Source organism: Crotalus tigris, unplaced genomic scaffold (genome assembly GCF_016545835.1).
Source record: "Crotalus tigris isolate CLP2741 ecotype Arizona unplaced genomic scaffold, ASM1654583v1 scf7180000019060.718356, whole genome shotgun sequence".
Taxonomy (NCBI): Eukaryota; Metazoa; Chordata; class Lepidosauria; order Squamata; family Viperidae; genus Crotalus; species Crotalus tigris.
The window spans coordinates 44763-60871 of NW_024097351.1; the positions used below are offsets into that span (position 1 = coordinate 44763).

At 39.9% G+C, this 16109-nt stretch overlaps 1 protein-coding gene across 2 annotated transcripts; it reads left to right on the forward strand.

Moving 5' to 3' along the window:
• The first annotated feature begins 2665 nt into the window (after positions 1-2665).
• Positions 2666-15808, forward strand: APEH (acylaminoacyl-peptide hydrolase). Of its 2 annotated transcripts, none has more exons than XM_039358689.1 (22): positions 2666-2784; positions 4642-4771; positions 5527-5653; positions 6116-6206; positions 6487-6562; positions 6857-7014; positions 7913-8050; positions 8658-8749; positions 9305-9345; positions 9431-9552; positions 10106-10166; positions 10855-10952; positions 11274-11325; positions 11508-11596; positions 11786-11924; positions 12065-12148; positions 12245-12325; positions 12727-12815; positions 13238-13428; positions 13509-13611; positions 13720-13826; positions 14040-15808. In XM_039358689.1, the coding sequence occupies exons 1-22, from the start codon at positions 2773-2775 to the stop codon at positions 14140-14142; spliced, it is 2184 nt and encodes a 727-aa protein (XP_039214623.1). In that variant the 5' UTR covers positions 2666-2772; the 3' UTR covers positions 14143-15808. The 2 variants fall into 2 exon arrangements, with proteins under 2 accessions (XP_039214623.1, XP_039214622.1); XM_039358688.1 differs by having other exon boundaries at positions 2720-2829.
• The last annotated feature ends 301 nt before the right edge of the window (positions 15809-16109 follow it).

Genomic DNA, 16109 nt, shown 5'->3' on the forward strand with positions numbered 1-16109 from the left:
ACTTCTGCAGACTGCAGCTGGGAAAAGGCAAAAAACCCTCTTGGGCCGCTTATCTGTGTTGGGACCCTATTGGACTATACAAAAACAAAATGGGTGTTTCATACTTAGCCTCAAATGGTAAAAAACTATTTTTAACACTTGTCTCTGAAGCCCCCAGTTTGCTATATCAACAAGAAAATGTTAATGAATCTCAGAAAGAAATTCTTTCTATGTTGAAATCAATCCAAGAGACATTTTTTTATTTCATGATGAGACTAAAAATAATGCAAATGAGATAAAAGAACAATTTTCTAACCTAAACTTACAAATCCAGACAATGACTACATAGAAGGAACTAGTAATCCAGAAAACAGAAGGAAAATTAGAGGAAACGGATCCAAAGATGGAGGACCTAAAGAAAGGAATTAACAGTCAGATACAGACAAATGAAACATTACAAGATGCAGTGATAACACCAGAAATGCAAAAGATATCTTACTTGTCAAGATCTCAGAACACATTTGAGGATAAGGAAGAAGATCTGATTGAACAGATGATAAAGCTGTTAGGAGAAATGCTGAATATTGATAAACAAGAAATGAAAAGAAAAACTGAAGAAAGATGGAGGCTGTTTAATGAATATAAATGGGTTGAGCGTTCTTTCAAAACACTTCAATCAAATTTTCTTCCTCGTTCCAAACAATATATACAAAAACAGAGGAAGAATTACTTGATGATTCAAATGCACTGACTTAGAAAGTTATTTGGCGAAGGAAGAAAGCTAGAGTAAGACTGAAGAAAATAGAGGTTTTGACCTATTCGATGATATATTATACTATTAAACAGATGTTTGAATATGGTTAAGAAAATAGATAACTGTTAGAAATTCAAGTATTATTATAATTAGAATGATAGTATTTGTAACTAGAATATTATAATTTGTTATGAGATGGGAAATATGAAAATTCTAAAAGGGTTTGAATAAGGAAAACTTTTGGTTATCCAAATATAATTTACTATAAGAAAATTATAAGCGATAGAGATATTTTGAACATTGATGGGAAATTTAAAAAAAATTAAAAGCAGGAAAAACAGGATATTGATTGAGCAAATGGATTTGCAAATACAATTGAGATATCTTCTGACTAGAAAAGATATTATAAACTGAGACTATCTATATTATGTATAATACCAGAAAAATGTGATGAAGATGTCTATATTTAATTGTATATGTACTAACAGTAACAAGAATTGTATTTGCTCAGTGTGGAAAAATGCATACCACTGGAAGAAGAGAGAACCAAGGAAGCACTGAATGGTGTAGTATTGGAACTAGACTGAGAAAGTTAATATGTACCACTGAATTACCAATGGACCCAGACAACACATTGTTTATTAAGTACTCATGATTGCAAAATCAGAAAATTAATAAAATATGTGTTAAAAAATAGAGCTGTGTACACTTTAAACATAACTGGGGGGGATATACTTTGGCCCTCATGCAAGTGCAGTGACCTTTATTAAAGCTGGGGGCGTTTCCCTCAGGTTCCCATCATTAAAGCAGTCTCTAAAACTTTAAGAGGACTCAAATGTTATGTGAAGTCTCAGCCCTGTATTGGGAAAGTGAGTTTGGGCTTTCTTTTTTGATTCAATAGTTCTAGAACGCAGAGTACATCGTGTGAAACTGAATTTGGAGGGGGGGGGGAATTCTACATAGGCAGCTCTTCACAGAAGGTGTGAGGTTCATTTATGGAAGACATTAATGAGCTGAGGTGGCACAGCAGTTAGAGTGCAGTACTGCAGGCCACTTTAGCTGACTGTGTTCAGCAGGTCAGTGGTTCAAATCTCACCGGCTCAAGGTGGACTCAGCCTTCCATCCTTCCGGGGTAGGTAAAATGAGGACCCAGATTGTTGGGGGCAATGTAAATATATATATACATTGCTTACTGGTGTACACCGCTTAGAGAGTGCTTGCACTTAAAGCGGTATATAAGTCTCATAAATAAATAAATAAATAAATAAACAGCGTGCATGATGACAGGCAACTTGCACAGCTTTAATATTGCTTAATTCTTTATATTATTTGAGCTTCACTACGAAAGCCAATGTCTATTTCCATTTTAGATGTTACAGAAAAGAAATTGGGGTGGATGGGGACTCTATGGCACTCTTGTTCTGGGTTTCCCAAAAATCACTTTGATAGGTACAGATTGGGGCAAATGTGTTCCTTCAGATATGGAAGAAACCATCTCACTCCCGCCTATCATACAGAGCTAAAAGACGAGCACACCTTTCGGAAAACGGGTACCCCCCCCCCGGCACACACACGTGGCACCCCTCTCTCAATCACTGAAGCAACTGCACCTTTTTCCAAGGACGCACAGCTCCTGAAGCCACGCCCAGCTCTTCCCGCAGTCCTCACGGCCCTAACGTTGCCCAAACGCTGTACGGGCAGCTGACGTTTAGGAGGCGAAAGGTTTGCTGGCTTCGAAAAAAGTAAGCCCCGCCCTTCTTCTGAGCGGATTGGGCAAAGGACGCCGAACTCACGATACCTTGGGTCCAAAGCCTGCGCGTCCCCGCCCAGCCGCCCTTCCGCCCGCCCTGTTGGGGCTCAATTGCCTCTGCGGATAGAGAAAAGCTTGCCAGCTATCCTCTACGGGCTGGTTCTGTTTGACTGACAGGCGCAGAGCCAATAATAACAAAGTAGCTCAAAGGCGCTGCTCCTCCTTCTCGAGGGGAATCGAATTGGAACTTCCGCGACTTCTCGGGCATTGGGGCGACGATCAGAGGACGATGGAGCTCCCGGTGAGGGATCGTCAGGGGCCGAACACGCGTGTCAGTGAACGGCGGGTGGGTAGGCAGCTCCCTGTGCGCATTGCATGGCACTTTCCCCAAAGACCGTAGTGTGATGGGCATGGCGTGAGTAGCTCTTTCCCTCCGCTTGGAGCGAGAGCGATGGGGGGGGGGGGGACGTGAAGTCTGGTATTTCTCTTCGCCTTTCTTTCCATGCTATTCCTGGGAAAGTCTGCCTTGGTCCCTCTTCCAGTACCTTCTTAACATCACATAGCGGGCAGCTCAACAGGTAAAACCTCTCTATGCGTATCACAGGTAGAGCGACACCCTTTCCTTTATGGTTTCTTGCTGTGGGAAAGTTACCAACGGAGAGGGCCAATTTATCTTCTTTTCCATTGAAAAAAGTCTCTTCTCATAGCCATGAAATGGGATCTCTTTATCCGCGGAAGAATAAAGATGTCATGAGCTGAACTTACCTTGATTGTGCTGATGCAGTCCTAATGAAACCCTACTTTTAAATATTCATTGCTTGCACTTTTCTTCTGGGATTGCTTGCTCCTCTTAGAGTAGGACATGTGATAACAGCATTCAGGACCTGTTACCAATTTTATGTATTTTAGTATTCCTGTTATTATTTCTGTTACCATTTGTGCATTTCAGAGAAACAGTTTCCATCCATTGGTTCCTTTTGGTGAACCAGCTGAGTGGCAATGAATGAGATGAGGTGAGGCTGAGTTTGCAAGTAGCTTTGGTCTGGTCAATTCACTCTATTCATTCTCACATCAGGATTCAGTTCTGCAGTTTCATCTGAATGCACCATATACAAAAAGATAAAGACAAGTATATACTAAAAGATAAAGACAAAGGACAACAGGGATATAATTCTGTCCTTCATGGTGATTTGGAAGGGAATAAAGGTTAGGAACTACTAATAGAATCAAGTTATATTGAGAGCCAATACTTCCCAGCTTGCTGAATGCAAACTGCCATAGTGCTCCCAGCTCATCCATTTCATGACCCTGTTTTTCACTCAGATAATTTTTATAACTTGACTTCGTGCCATCAAGTCGTTTTCAACTCTTAGCGATAGATTTTCTCCATGGCAATCTATCCCTAATCTTTTATTTCAGGACCTCAAGGATGCAGTCATTGTCACTGTAACTGAGTCCATCCATCTTGCTTCTGCCATCTTCTTCCCTTCCACCTTTCCCAGCATTTGAGCCTTCTCCAGAAAACTGGGTCTTTGCAAAATGTATCCCAAAAAAGTAGGATAATTTGAGCTTGGTCATTTGTGCCTCAAGTGAGAACTCTGAGTTGATGTGTTCAATGATCCATTGGCTTGTTTTCTTGGTTGTCCATGCTATTCTCAAACATCTTCAACATCAAAATTCAAATGCCTCAATACTCTTCCAATCCTCCTTCAAAGTCCAACTTTCGCTTCCATAGAGTGTCACAGGGAATGGCTTCCATGATTCTGGTCTTTGTAGGTATAGACCAGAGGTAGGCAACCTTGGCTCTTTTATGACTCGTGGATTTCAACTCCCAGAATTCCTGAGCCAGCATGGAAACCTCTCCCTGTCCCCTCAGCATGGCTGGCTCAGGAATTCTGGGAGTTGAAGTCCAAAAGTCATAAAAGAGCCAAGGTTGCCTACCCCTGGTATAGACACATCATGCCATTTATGTTTTCCAAGGCTTTTGTGGCTGCTGTAACAAGTATTTGTCTGTGACATAGTTCCTTTACTGTTTATTGCTTGCTCCTTAACTGTTGATTGAGCAAATGGCTAGTTGCAAACATGCTGGTGATGCCCTTCTCTTGAGTCCATCCCAACTAATTATGGTCCTTTTTTTCTTTATATTTGTAATGTATAGTTGCTGGGTGATACAGAAGAAATAGCTGCTTTGTACCGTGATCTGAGCCAGTATCCTTCCCTTTCCCATGCTTGTATTGGACCTGAGGTAACAACTCAGTATGGTGGCAAACATTGCAATATTTATACAGGTAAGCTATTTAAAGTTGAACCCACATCATTGGGTTTATATTTGGCTCCATAGAATTTAAATATCTATTGTGCAATATTGTTATCAAGGGTCAAATGTAACATTGGACCCTCAATCCCATAAAAGAGGGGTGTCAAACTCGCCGCATCACATGACATGTCGCGATGTATCATGAATTTTTTTCCCTTGCTGGAGCTGGGGTGGGTGCAGCTTCTGCATGACACATCTGGACCGCAGGCTGGCAGTTTGACACCCTTGCTATAAACAAAGCAAATCAGATTAAGCATAAGCATTACTTTTTCTAGCTCTGTGTTTGATTGACATCTCTCTTCTTTCCTGATGATCCCAAGAGATTAAAACTCAAAAACAGTAACTGTAAGAGTTTCTATTGCAGACAAAAGATGAGAAGGGTAGGTTGTTACTGCCAACTATAATTTATTTTGTGTTTCCCCTATTGAATGATGGTGGACTTTTTTTAAAACCACCACACTAAAAAAGAGTATGTTCTATTAAAGAAAGCATAATGAGTGACAATTTCCTTAATCAAAGCACATGGCTTATCAACTGTTTTGGGAAGGTTACACAATACTTCAAACGTAAGCTAAGGAAACCATTTGATAACTTGGTGCAGTGTGTGAATCCAGTCCTGATAGTGATTCTTTGCATTCAATGAGGAGGATTTTTTCTATTGTGCTGGACTAAACAGAAATAGAACTCTTTATGTAAATCATATAATAGTAAAATCTTTACTTACAGAGTGGTCACAGCGGGACTTGGAAAGAGCTGAAAATGTGAAATTCTGCCGTCAGTACCTCGTTTTCCATGACAACCAGTCTGTTATCTATTCTGGCCCCTCAGGCAATTGCACTGAAGTCAAAGGAGAGTAAGTCTAGACTGCATTCGCCTCTCCTTGCTGCTGACCCAAGGAACATTTGAAATATATTACTTAAATTGATCAGGCATTTATTGGGACTAATTTGAGGATTCCCACCGTGGGCAGGGGATTGTTTAAAAGCCAGTTTTGAAGAGCCAGTTTGGTCTAGTGGTTAAGACACCAAGCTAGAAAATGGGAGATTATGAGTTCAGGTCCCAGTTTAACCATGAAAACCAATTGGGTGACTTTGGGCCAGTCACTCACTCTCAGGCCAACCCACATGACAGATTTGTTATTATGGGGGGGGGAAGGAAAAAGGTCTATTGGATATGTTCACTGCCTTGAATTATTTGTAAAAATAATAAAGGCAGGATACAAACAAAAAGATGCCTAGGTCCATTTTGCCCTATGATTTTATGGCTCTATATTTGTAGAACATATATTATACATCTATATATATTTGCCACCTAGACTGCTTAGTCGGGATTCTCCAAGTGGGACTCAAAAAGCTGTTCTGCGAAAGATGAGCAATAGCAAAGGCGAGGAAAAACAGTTCTTGGAGGTATGTCTGCCTGCTTCACTCCTGCTCAGTAAGGCTTCATGGCTTGGGGGTAGCAATAGGTGTCCTTCATTCTTTCTACTTTTATCGCATTAAATTGCTTCTGTCTGTGGACGCAATATTGCAGCAGGTAGGATTTGTGGGGCTTTGATTTATTTTCCCTGCAGGAAAGGAAACTCTGTAGTTTTCTCCATCCTAAGGGCACTGTCAGGGAAGCCTTAATTAGTGACTTCAGTGAGAAGGAAGCTCTGTGACTTAAACTGAAGTGTCTCTGCTCCCATAGGTGTGGGAAAAAAACCGGAAGGTGAAGAGCATCGAGTTGACAGCTCTAGAGAAGCATGGCCAAGTATATGATGATGGTAAGGCTTTCTATAAGTTTCAGTTTATGTTTTCGGTTCCTAAGAGGCAAGAAACCAGCTCCAGATAATGGTAAATAATAGGAAAACCTTGGCTAATCTTGGAAAAGAAAGTCTTGAGTCTTTTAATATATTTGAGGGATGGCTTAGAGAATCCAAAATCATGTCTGGGTGATAGAAAGATTTTAAAACTATGCCCGCCAAGCTGTTGCTTTCTGATAGAAGCTAATGGGATGCTGCCTTAGGGAAGAAAATGCATACGCTTTGAGCCTACCGGATATCATCTCCTATTCCCAGATCAGTTTGGCTGTTTGGCCTGGTCACACTCAGAGACTCACCTTCTCTACGTGGCAGAAAAGAAGCGTCCCAAGACAGAGTCTTTCTTTAAGCCCAGAGCCCCAGAGCTGAACACTGAAGAGGAACTGGCCAAGACTGAACGAGAAAAAGCAGTGAAGGTGGGGTGGAAATTCTCTTTTATGATTTCCCAGGAAGCCAGCCTTTCTGTTTTCCTTGATCTAAAAAAGCTGTCACGCTGCCCTTTTAACAATCTGGGCAGGAAATAATGCAAAATCAAGTTTTCAGAACTCTGATTAGTAATTCATCCATCAAAGGGAAGTTGTACAACATTCAATAAATCCCTGACTTTCAAATGAGCCTCCAATATATAGACAGATTTATAGTGACAAAACTCTCTTCCAATTTCTTAAAGTCCTAGAGTAGAGGAGGTTGAAGCCTCCCATTTCCATGAATGCAGAGGTTTTTATTATTTTTATGAGCATCTGCATCTGTTCATTCTTTTGGTAACTTGCTGCTTAACTTATTAGCAGTGCGAGAACCAACTTTTAAAGAGCAACTTGATAACTTGAATAGGTCTGTTTGAGTGCTTTGGTGTTTAAGTCATTAAATCAGCCAGGAACCTAATTTTCAAGTTCCTGATAGCATCCTGTCTCTTAAGAAGTGTTCATGTTGTTGACTGTTCTTTTGGTTGAAAGTTAGCTCTTTGCTGGGTGTGCAGTACTTGATATCAGCCTCCAGTAGAAAACATCACAGTCTTTTTGCCATCATGAAAATAGCATTAATATGTGATGCTTTGGGTATCTGATGCTTGCATCTTGGCTTGATAGTAGCAACTATCTATCTTCTACAACAGTTTACTCTAAGATGCTGTGACCTGCTGTAAAACTGCATCTATAAGAAAGATATGCCTTAAAACATTCTTGATCTTGACAGATGTAAGGTTAGAGCCAGTACTGCGAATCATGGCCATCTTCCAGACAGGTGAAAATCCTTTTTCTAGCATGCCAAGTATCTCAGGAGAACTCTCTTTTTATGTTGTTTTTCTGCCTTTCTCAGGGAGAGCAGTTTGTATTTTATGAAGACTGGGGGGAAACTCTGGTAGCTAAGAGTATCCCTGTACTGTGTGTATTGGACATTGAGAGCAACAATGTTTCTGTGCTAGAAGGAGTTCCAGAACATATCTCACCTGGGCAGGTCAGTACAAAGCACTTGGAATGTGGGGTGATTGATTACCTGCACCCTAATTATGACTGAATGTATATACGTTTGCTATATCTTGTTGCAAAGAATATAATAGCTATGCTACAACTATCTCGAAGAGAGGCAGTTTGGTGAAGTGGTTAAGGCATCATGCTAGAAACGGGAGATGGTGAGTTCTAGATGGTGTACCGCCTTGGGCACAAAACCAGCTGGGTGACCTTGAGCTAGTCACTTTCTCTCAGCCCTAGGAAGGAGGCAATGGCAAGCCACTGCGGAAAAACCTTGCCAAGAAAACTGCAGGAACTTGTCCAGGCAGTCACCAAGGACACAATTGAATGGAAGAAATAAAAGCTGCAATACAATGAAAGATTCATCCTTTGGCGGGCAGAGAAATTATCTTTCTGGAAATAACATCTTAAATCTCCCACATCAGATTCCCAGACAAAGGGATGGGTTGTGTTTCCTGTTCACTCAATGCAAATATTGGTGTGGGGTTTTTTTCAAGCTACCCTGTCTTTCTATGTTGAAAGATGATTTCTGAAGTAAAATCTTAACTTTGCCCACCTCTTCAAACTTAACATTGTTTTCTCTCTGCTTCAAGGCTTTCTGGACTCCAGGTGACACAGGAGTGGTATTCACTGGCTGGTATCACGAGCCTTTCCGTCTAGGCTTGAAACACTGCATCAATCGCAGGTGAGTTTCCTTTAGAACAGTGTTTCTCAACCTTGGCAACTTTACGATGTGTAGACTTCAACTCCCAGAATTCTCCAGCTAGCAACGCTGGCTTTAGAAACTGAGGAGGAATCCAAGTGGGACTTGACTGTTTAGACTGCAAGAAGTGTAGAAAATCCAATAGTAAACAGATAAACTCAGGAAAACTTAGAAGTCCTTTTCCCCAGGATAATTTGGGGTATATTGGTTGTCTTCAAAAATAGCACTTAAAGAGAAAGGGTATTATGGTTTTCATGACTTGTGGTATCTGCCATCCAGTGTGATGAAGCAACATCCTGGAGTACATAAGGATTATTTTTTCATTCTAGTATTGTCCATTTCTAAGATTATAATCACTCTGCTATGAGCGGGGGGTGGGGTGTCAGCTGGAGAAGGCAGACTATTTCTTTTTCTGTTTAAGGGTTAAATAAAATGGTAGCTTAATTTTAAAAGAAAGGGATCTCTCTACCCTTTTCCTGACCAGTCTTATATGATCCCTTCCTACGTTACCACCAGCTGTTTCCCTTCTGCCCCCAGATCATCACTTTTCCATGTCGATCTGGCAGGCGGTCAGTGTGGTGAGTACAGGAATACATCTTATCTCTCAGTCAATGCATGCTGGTGGTGATTTCTCTTAATTCATTACTTCCCTTCCTATTACAGAACTGTTGTCAGATGATAACAAAGCCATTTGGTCTCCACGGTTAAGCCCAGACCAATGTCGCATTGTATATCTGGAGAATCAGGCTTCTGGACCTCATCAGCAGTGTAGCCGTATCTGCATGGTGAGCACTGATTTTGAACTATTGGCACAAAACAATTTCAGGTAACCTGATTGCATCTAGCCAAGTCATTTATTTAGTCTTTAATTTATACAGGACTTTGAACCTCGAATTTTGTGGTCAGAGTTCTAAATGATCCTGAGTTAGTTTGATCTGATTAGACTAGGAACTTCAGTGTGGCTGTTATGGATCAGGAGGGTTGCTTCTTCAACAACCTTGTGAGAGAAATGGAGGCAGAAGTCTGTAATGAAAATAAAAAGGATGAGGTCAAGTTTTTTTCTACATGGAACAATTTTGTTTGGTCTTCCAAAATTGGAAGTGATTATATCTTTTGTTGCAGGAAAAATAAGTGAATAAATTTATGAAGCATTTCAGTATCACTTTATTTATTGTATATATTTTCTCATTCATACACTACCTCACTCTATTCTGATCCCTAGTGGTTAGCAACATGGCTTTCCATGACATTTCTTAATTTGAGAACAGAAAGTAAAATATAGGCCAAGTTGTTGTTCCTGCCACATCCCAGTTTGATGTCTTTTGACCTTTTTTTCAGTATGATTGGTACACAAAGCTCACTTCCGTGATAGTGGATATTGTCCCTCGACAGATTCAGGGTGAGTAATACGATACCAATGGCATTTTGAACTATGGATTTTTTGCTCCAGATGAATCTGTGACAGAAGGAACATTAGCCACAAAAATCTATCCTTAATTCTACCTTCTAAAAACAAGAAATAATTTAGTGGCTGGGAAATGGCATTCATTTTTTTTAATGCAAGGGATGACTTCAGGGTTCCTTCCATGATTCCTTCCAGGAATCTTTCAATCTTTGGAAATCCTGATATACTTACAGTGCTGCGGAGTATTTTCTATAGGAGTTTTATCCCTTCCCTGGCACTTCTTGGAAAGATCATGTTAAGATGTTTACATTGCCAGTCTAGGAAGTGCTTAAAAAAGAAATATTTATGAAATAAATAAAGCCCAACCCATATGTCTGTCATATTTTCTTTAAAAATAAAAGTTGAAAAGAATCCCTTATTAGTTTTCATGTTAATAAGTATATTTCTTATTCAAATAGGCTAATCTGGAAGAAAGGTGGGTTTTTTCCCAAAAAAACCCCCTGGAAAATGCCATATCTGAAATCTGGTAAACAAAAGGGGATTTGTGAACACCTGCACATATTTATCCTAAATATGTGGAATGCAGAACATTTAGAGAATCTGGGGAAATATAGTTCCCAATGGAGCCTTTCTAACTTTATGAAAACAGCTGCTGCCTGCATGAATTTGTTCTCTCTTGCAGATGGATTTGCTGGAATATATAGCACAACACTGCCTGAGCGTTGCTGGGCAGCAGACAGTCAAAGAGTTGTTCTGGACACAATTCAGCGCAGCAGGCAGGTAAGGATATTGCACAAACTAAATTTATCCTATCTGGCTACCTCTAAAGGTTCTTCCGGATGATCTTTAAGTATTAAGTCTGTTGAATCAAGGAATAATCTAAACTTAAAGTCACATGGAAGTCTCCAAATTAATCTAGGATTATAATGACATCTATAGAGGTGGTTATGGGTTATGTGCATCCTGTCATTTGTTGTCTTTTCTTTATTTTCCTTTCTCTTCTATACTATTCTCAGATGTTTAATTTGTTATAAATTGTGGTATGAGAAATATATAAATATATGTGTACAGTAGATCCTTCATACGCTGCTTTTTCCCTAGGAGCTGATTGTGGTGGATATGGCATCAAAAAGTGTATGTTCACTCACCAAAGGTAAGTATAAAATTTTCCTTATCTCAGTAACTGGATGCTGTTACCTAGCTGAAACATCTTATGGGCAAAAATGCTAATATATGAGCTTAGAACCAAACTGGCAAATTAGGCATACTTCTGCTTGAATAAGGAGGCTATCCCAACAAGAGCATTGATATTATTTTTTTCCTTTCCTAAACTAGGTTCTTCTCTTGGAAGCTGGGTGCTGCTCACCATTGACAGAGATCTGATGGTGGCCAGATTCTCCACGCCTAACTCTCCTCCTATGCTTGTAAGTTCTGTGTGGCCAGACATTTAACAAAGGAACCTATGTTAGAAATCCTTCAGTTTAAATGTCATGAATAAAAAATGTTTGTGCTTTCTACCCAACATCAGTTTAAATTCTGCATATCCAAATTTTATTGATCAAATAACATAGGATCCAATGCTGGATATCTCTCAATAATTTATATTTCTGCAGATGGTAGCTTTTCTGCCTCCTGCAGGCAAGGAAGCAGACGTGAACTGGGTATGTCTGGAAGAAACCAGCCCAATTCAAGGTATTAGTTGGGATGTCCATATTCTTCAACCTTCTCCAGATCAAGACAATCCCCAGTACAGTGAGTATCCTGAGGGGAAATTTGGACCAATGTAACCATCTGTTATTTCTATGCTTCAATTTGAGTTGCTTTTCTACAGAAAAATTTGAGAGACCGATGGTGATTTTCCTTAACCTGCAAATTATTACCTGTATTCCCAGGAGGTCTGGATTTTGAAGCCATACTACTCAAGCCCACTCAGGTACCAGAGCAAACCAAGCTTCCATTAGTGGTGTCACCACATGGTAAGTTGCTTGTTTTCTTCCCTTCCCTTATCCTGGTACTGTAATGTCATTCCCTCATCATTCATCTGAGCTTGACTCCATTCTTTTTCTTGAAAGGTGGCCCGCATTCAGTGTTCACCACCACCTGGATGCTGTATCCAGCAGTGCTCTGCCGAATGGGATTTGCTGTGTTATTAGGTGAGTAATAATCTCTTTCAGACACCAAGATGTCCACTAGATAATCAGACATAAGGTACATGCCCTGGGCAGCCATCAGATCCTCCTTTAAGCAAGCAGTGATAGATATGATAGTCCTTTCAGAACTCTTGACATGAACATTATTTTATTATTCCACAACCTTGTGCTTCCAGATGTCCATAGGCATAATCTCCTAGCAGTCTCAGCAACACAATCATATTCACAAGAAGCTGGAGTCTTTTGATACTGGGAGTATGTCAAGGTTGATTCCAACAGTAAAATCCAAAGCTTCTAACATTATGGGAGGCATTGTTCTACTTAATGAAGTCTTGCTGAGGCAAATAAGTTTGAAACCAGAGAAAGGTTGGCTACCTTAATATTACGCTTTTTCTCCCTTTAAGTGAATTATCGAGGATCTTTGGGCTTTGGCCAGGATAGTGTGGATTCACTACCAGGAAATGTGGGTTGCCAGGATGTCAGAGATGTGCAGGTAAGAAAGTCCCTTCCTCCATTTCCAACAAGAGTGTTTGAAACCTTCACTACATGGAGAAATGTAGATATTTACTGTAGCAAGAAGGAGATTCAATTGTCACCAAGGAGAATGGCTGTTTATATTCCCTTGCCAAATAAAACTCTCAGTAGGATAATTGTGAAATTCTTACAAGACTGTACCTCCTCTAGAGATGTGTGTAATATATTTGTTCTTATATATACAAGAACATGAAACATTAACACAAGGGGCTATCCAAATGTAAATTGTACTTTTCAAGGTACGCATTGAGACAATCTATCATACAATCTATCATCTATCAGAACTCAGCTAAACATTTGGAGTGGATTGCTTTGTCCAAATGTCTGTTCAAGATGCCATAGTCCTTGCTCCTTTAGTAATTGGAAATCTTCTCCTTGTAGTTCTGTGTAGAGCAGATGTTACAGAAAGAACCTCTGGATTCAAAGAGAGTAGCTTTGCTTGGAGGATCTCATGGAGGTTTCTTATCTTGTCATCTCATTGGCCAGTACCCTGGCACATATAAAGCCTGTGTGACCAGGAATCCTGTAGTCAATATGGCCTCCATGATTGGAAGCACCGATATCCCTGATTGGTGAGTAATTATGATCAGCTGTGTTCTCCCTTTTGAGCAGATGCTATCATTACTGATGCCTACTCTGTGGCTTCTTCTAGGTGCTTGACTGAGGTTGGGCTACCCTATGACCAAGCTGCTCTCCCAGTTCCTGAACAATGGGAAAAGATGCTGCTTCATTCACCTATGCAGTATGTTGACAAGGTACAACACATCTTTCCCTCTCTTTTTGTATATCCATTACTCTCAGATTCTCATATTTTTTTCTAAGTTTCAGTGCTCTGATTTCCACCTTACATTCTTTCCTCTTAGGTTCAAGCACCAGTTCTCTTATTGATTGGAGAAGAAGATAGGCGAGTTCCCCCAAAGCAAGGCTTGGAATATTATCGTGCACTTAAGTCCAGGGGTATTCCAACCCGGTAAGCATCTTGGGGTAGATTTGCAAAAACTGGGAGTCTACAAGAGGCCATGAGGTTACGAGATCAGGGAGAATAGAAATACATGCAACTGGGGCGGGCGGGGAAAGGAAAATTATAATCTGGGCAGAAGATGGGGTGAAATAATGATAGGGAGGGAAATGTCAGCCAAGTAATTGAATATTAGCTGATGCCTGTGTCTCTTCATATTTCTAGGATGTTGCAGTATCCAAGTGATAACCATGCACTATCCAGTGTGGAAGCTGAGGCAGACGGTTTCATGAATATTGCACTCTGGCTTCTCCGACACTTGAAATAACAATTCCAGAAGTTTCCTCTTTTTGGTCGAGGCCAACTAACAGAAAGTCAAGTCTCTTCAGTCTGAAAGACCTTCTAGTAGCTGATTGGTACTCTGATCCCTAGTCTCCAAAGTGTGAACAGGCACATAACGATGTGTGCATCATCCTTTAGGCCTCTCAATTGTGCTAGAGAGAGAAGCTACAAAGGCCAAATATATCATTTTGCCAAATTTAACATTTTATCAATAATATCAGCCTTAGGGTAACTATGCAGAATGGCCAAGTACTGGAGCACTGATAAATATTCTCATTAGATGGTATTAGAATCTCTGTAATGCCATTTATAGTAAATGATTGGAGCTAAACTGAAAAGAATGAATTTAAAAAATCGAGCTGCAGAATCTTAAGATGAATCTTACTAATTTCTATAAATCCAAATTACGTAGTTTAAGTACTTAGATTGGGAATGACTGGAATGCACTATTTTGGAGAAGTGATGTAAAATCATTAACCTGAAATTTAAAGAATGAAGTTATACTTCACAAAATTAAGCTTCTTGGTGGCTTTGGATTGGAGAAATCTGATTTTTGTGGTGTATGTGACAAGAATCTGGGCGTGCTTGTTGAGCACAAGTTAAACAAAGCCAGCGGTGTGATGCAGCTACTAAAAAGCCAAATGCTATCTCAGAGTGTGTTAACAGGAACACAGACCAGACCATAGGAAGTAACTGTTCTACTCTACTCTGCCCTTGTCAAAACCATTTTGGAGAAATGGATTTCAAACAGCATAGTAACATGGAAGCAAGTTCAGAGGAGGGCTACCAAGATGGTGAACGAACTGGAAATCATGTTTAGTCTAGAGAGAGACAACTCAGGGAAGATACGATAGCAGTCATCACATATCTGAAGAATTGCTTCACAGATGAGAGAATTGATTTATACTGTTTCCCCAGAGAGCAGGAGCAGAACCAAAAATTAAAACTACAGTGAAGCAGGTTCAGGCTAGACATCAGGAAGAACTTCCTGATTGTATTATTTGTCAGCCAGCGGTAAGTTCTCCTTTACTAGGGTCTTCAAGCAGTAGTTGGAAGCTCATCTATCACACATACTACGGTGGATCCAAGACTCAACAGATTCGACTAGGTGACTCCTTCGGTCCCTTCCAAATCTGATTCTATGAATCTATTTGACAGTGAACTTTAACAGCTGTAGTAATAAGTCACAGCATGTTAAGGTTATCTAGGAAAGAAAAATCATTCACTACCAGACCAAAGAATTATTGTCACTGCAATCTGCGCACAAACATCTAGTAATAAGCCTTTTTAACAATATGATTAGCTCTGAAATATGCCTGCTATTTTTTCCTCACATGAAATAGGACATCACACATATTTGTTTACAGAGAAAGAATTATTTAAAAGAATCTAAATGAGAAAATAACCTGTTACTTGTTCTATTTATAAAATCTCATCTTTTTCCATCTGAAAGAATGGTTAAATTAAAATATACTCCTTCATAGGATAGTTTCTGATTTACTGAAGACCAGTGATTTGAACAAGGACTTCAATCTGTGTTGTGTTGTTTCATACTGCACTGCTTTATTTTTGGTTTGTAGTGATGCTGCACTGAGTAATGTATTGCAGGCCATGGGTTATAAGAATGTGCCATAAATGAAATTTTGTTGAGACTTTTATTGAAATAACTATTTGATCTTTGCCACTTGCTTCCAGAACTGGATATTTCCTGGCCCTTGTTTACTTTTCTGGCAAAAGCAAATGTGTTGAAGGAGATGCACATGGTGTTAGCATGGGCAATTTAGCTGGGTGAACTTGTGTGTGTCATACATATATACTAGTAGCACATACAATACAAGGTTGTCCTCAGTCTACAACTATATTGGAGCTTGCCCAAGGTAGTTCTCAATTTACAACTGAAGGAGCGGTAAGTTGCCTACCCAGTAAGTTGTGACAGTAGTAAAGGAGTTCACC

Excerpts from the sequence above, each read along its gene's own strand:
- APEH (XM_039358688.1), top strand. The coding sequence starts at position 2,773 with ATGGAGCTCCCGGTGAGGGATCGTCAGGGGCCGAACACGCGTGTCAGT. Across the intron at positions 10,953-11,273 it reads CAATTCAGCGCAGCAGGCAG|GAGCTGATTGTGGTGGATAT; the intron begins GTAAGGATATTG and ends CTTTTTCCCTAG. Across the intron at positions 13,612-13,719 it reads CTATGCAGTATGTTGACAAG|GTTCAAGCACCAGTTCTCTT; the intron begins GTACAACACATC and ends CTTTCCTCTTAG.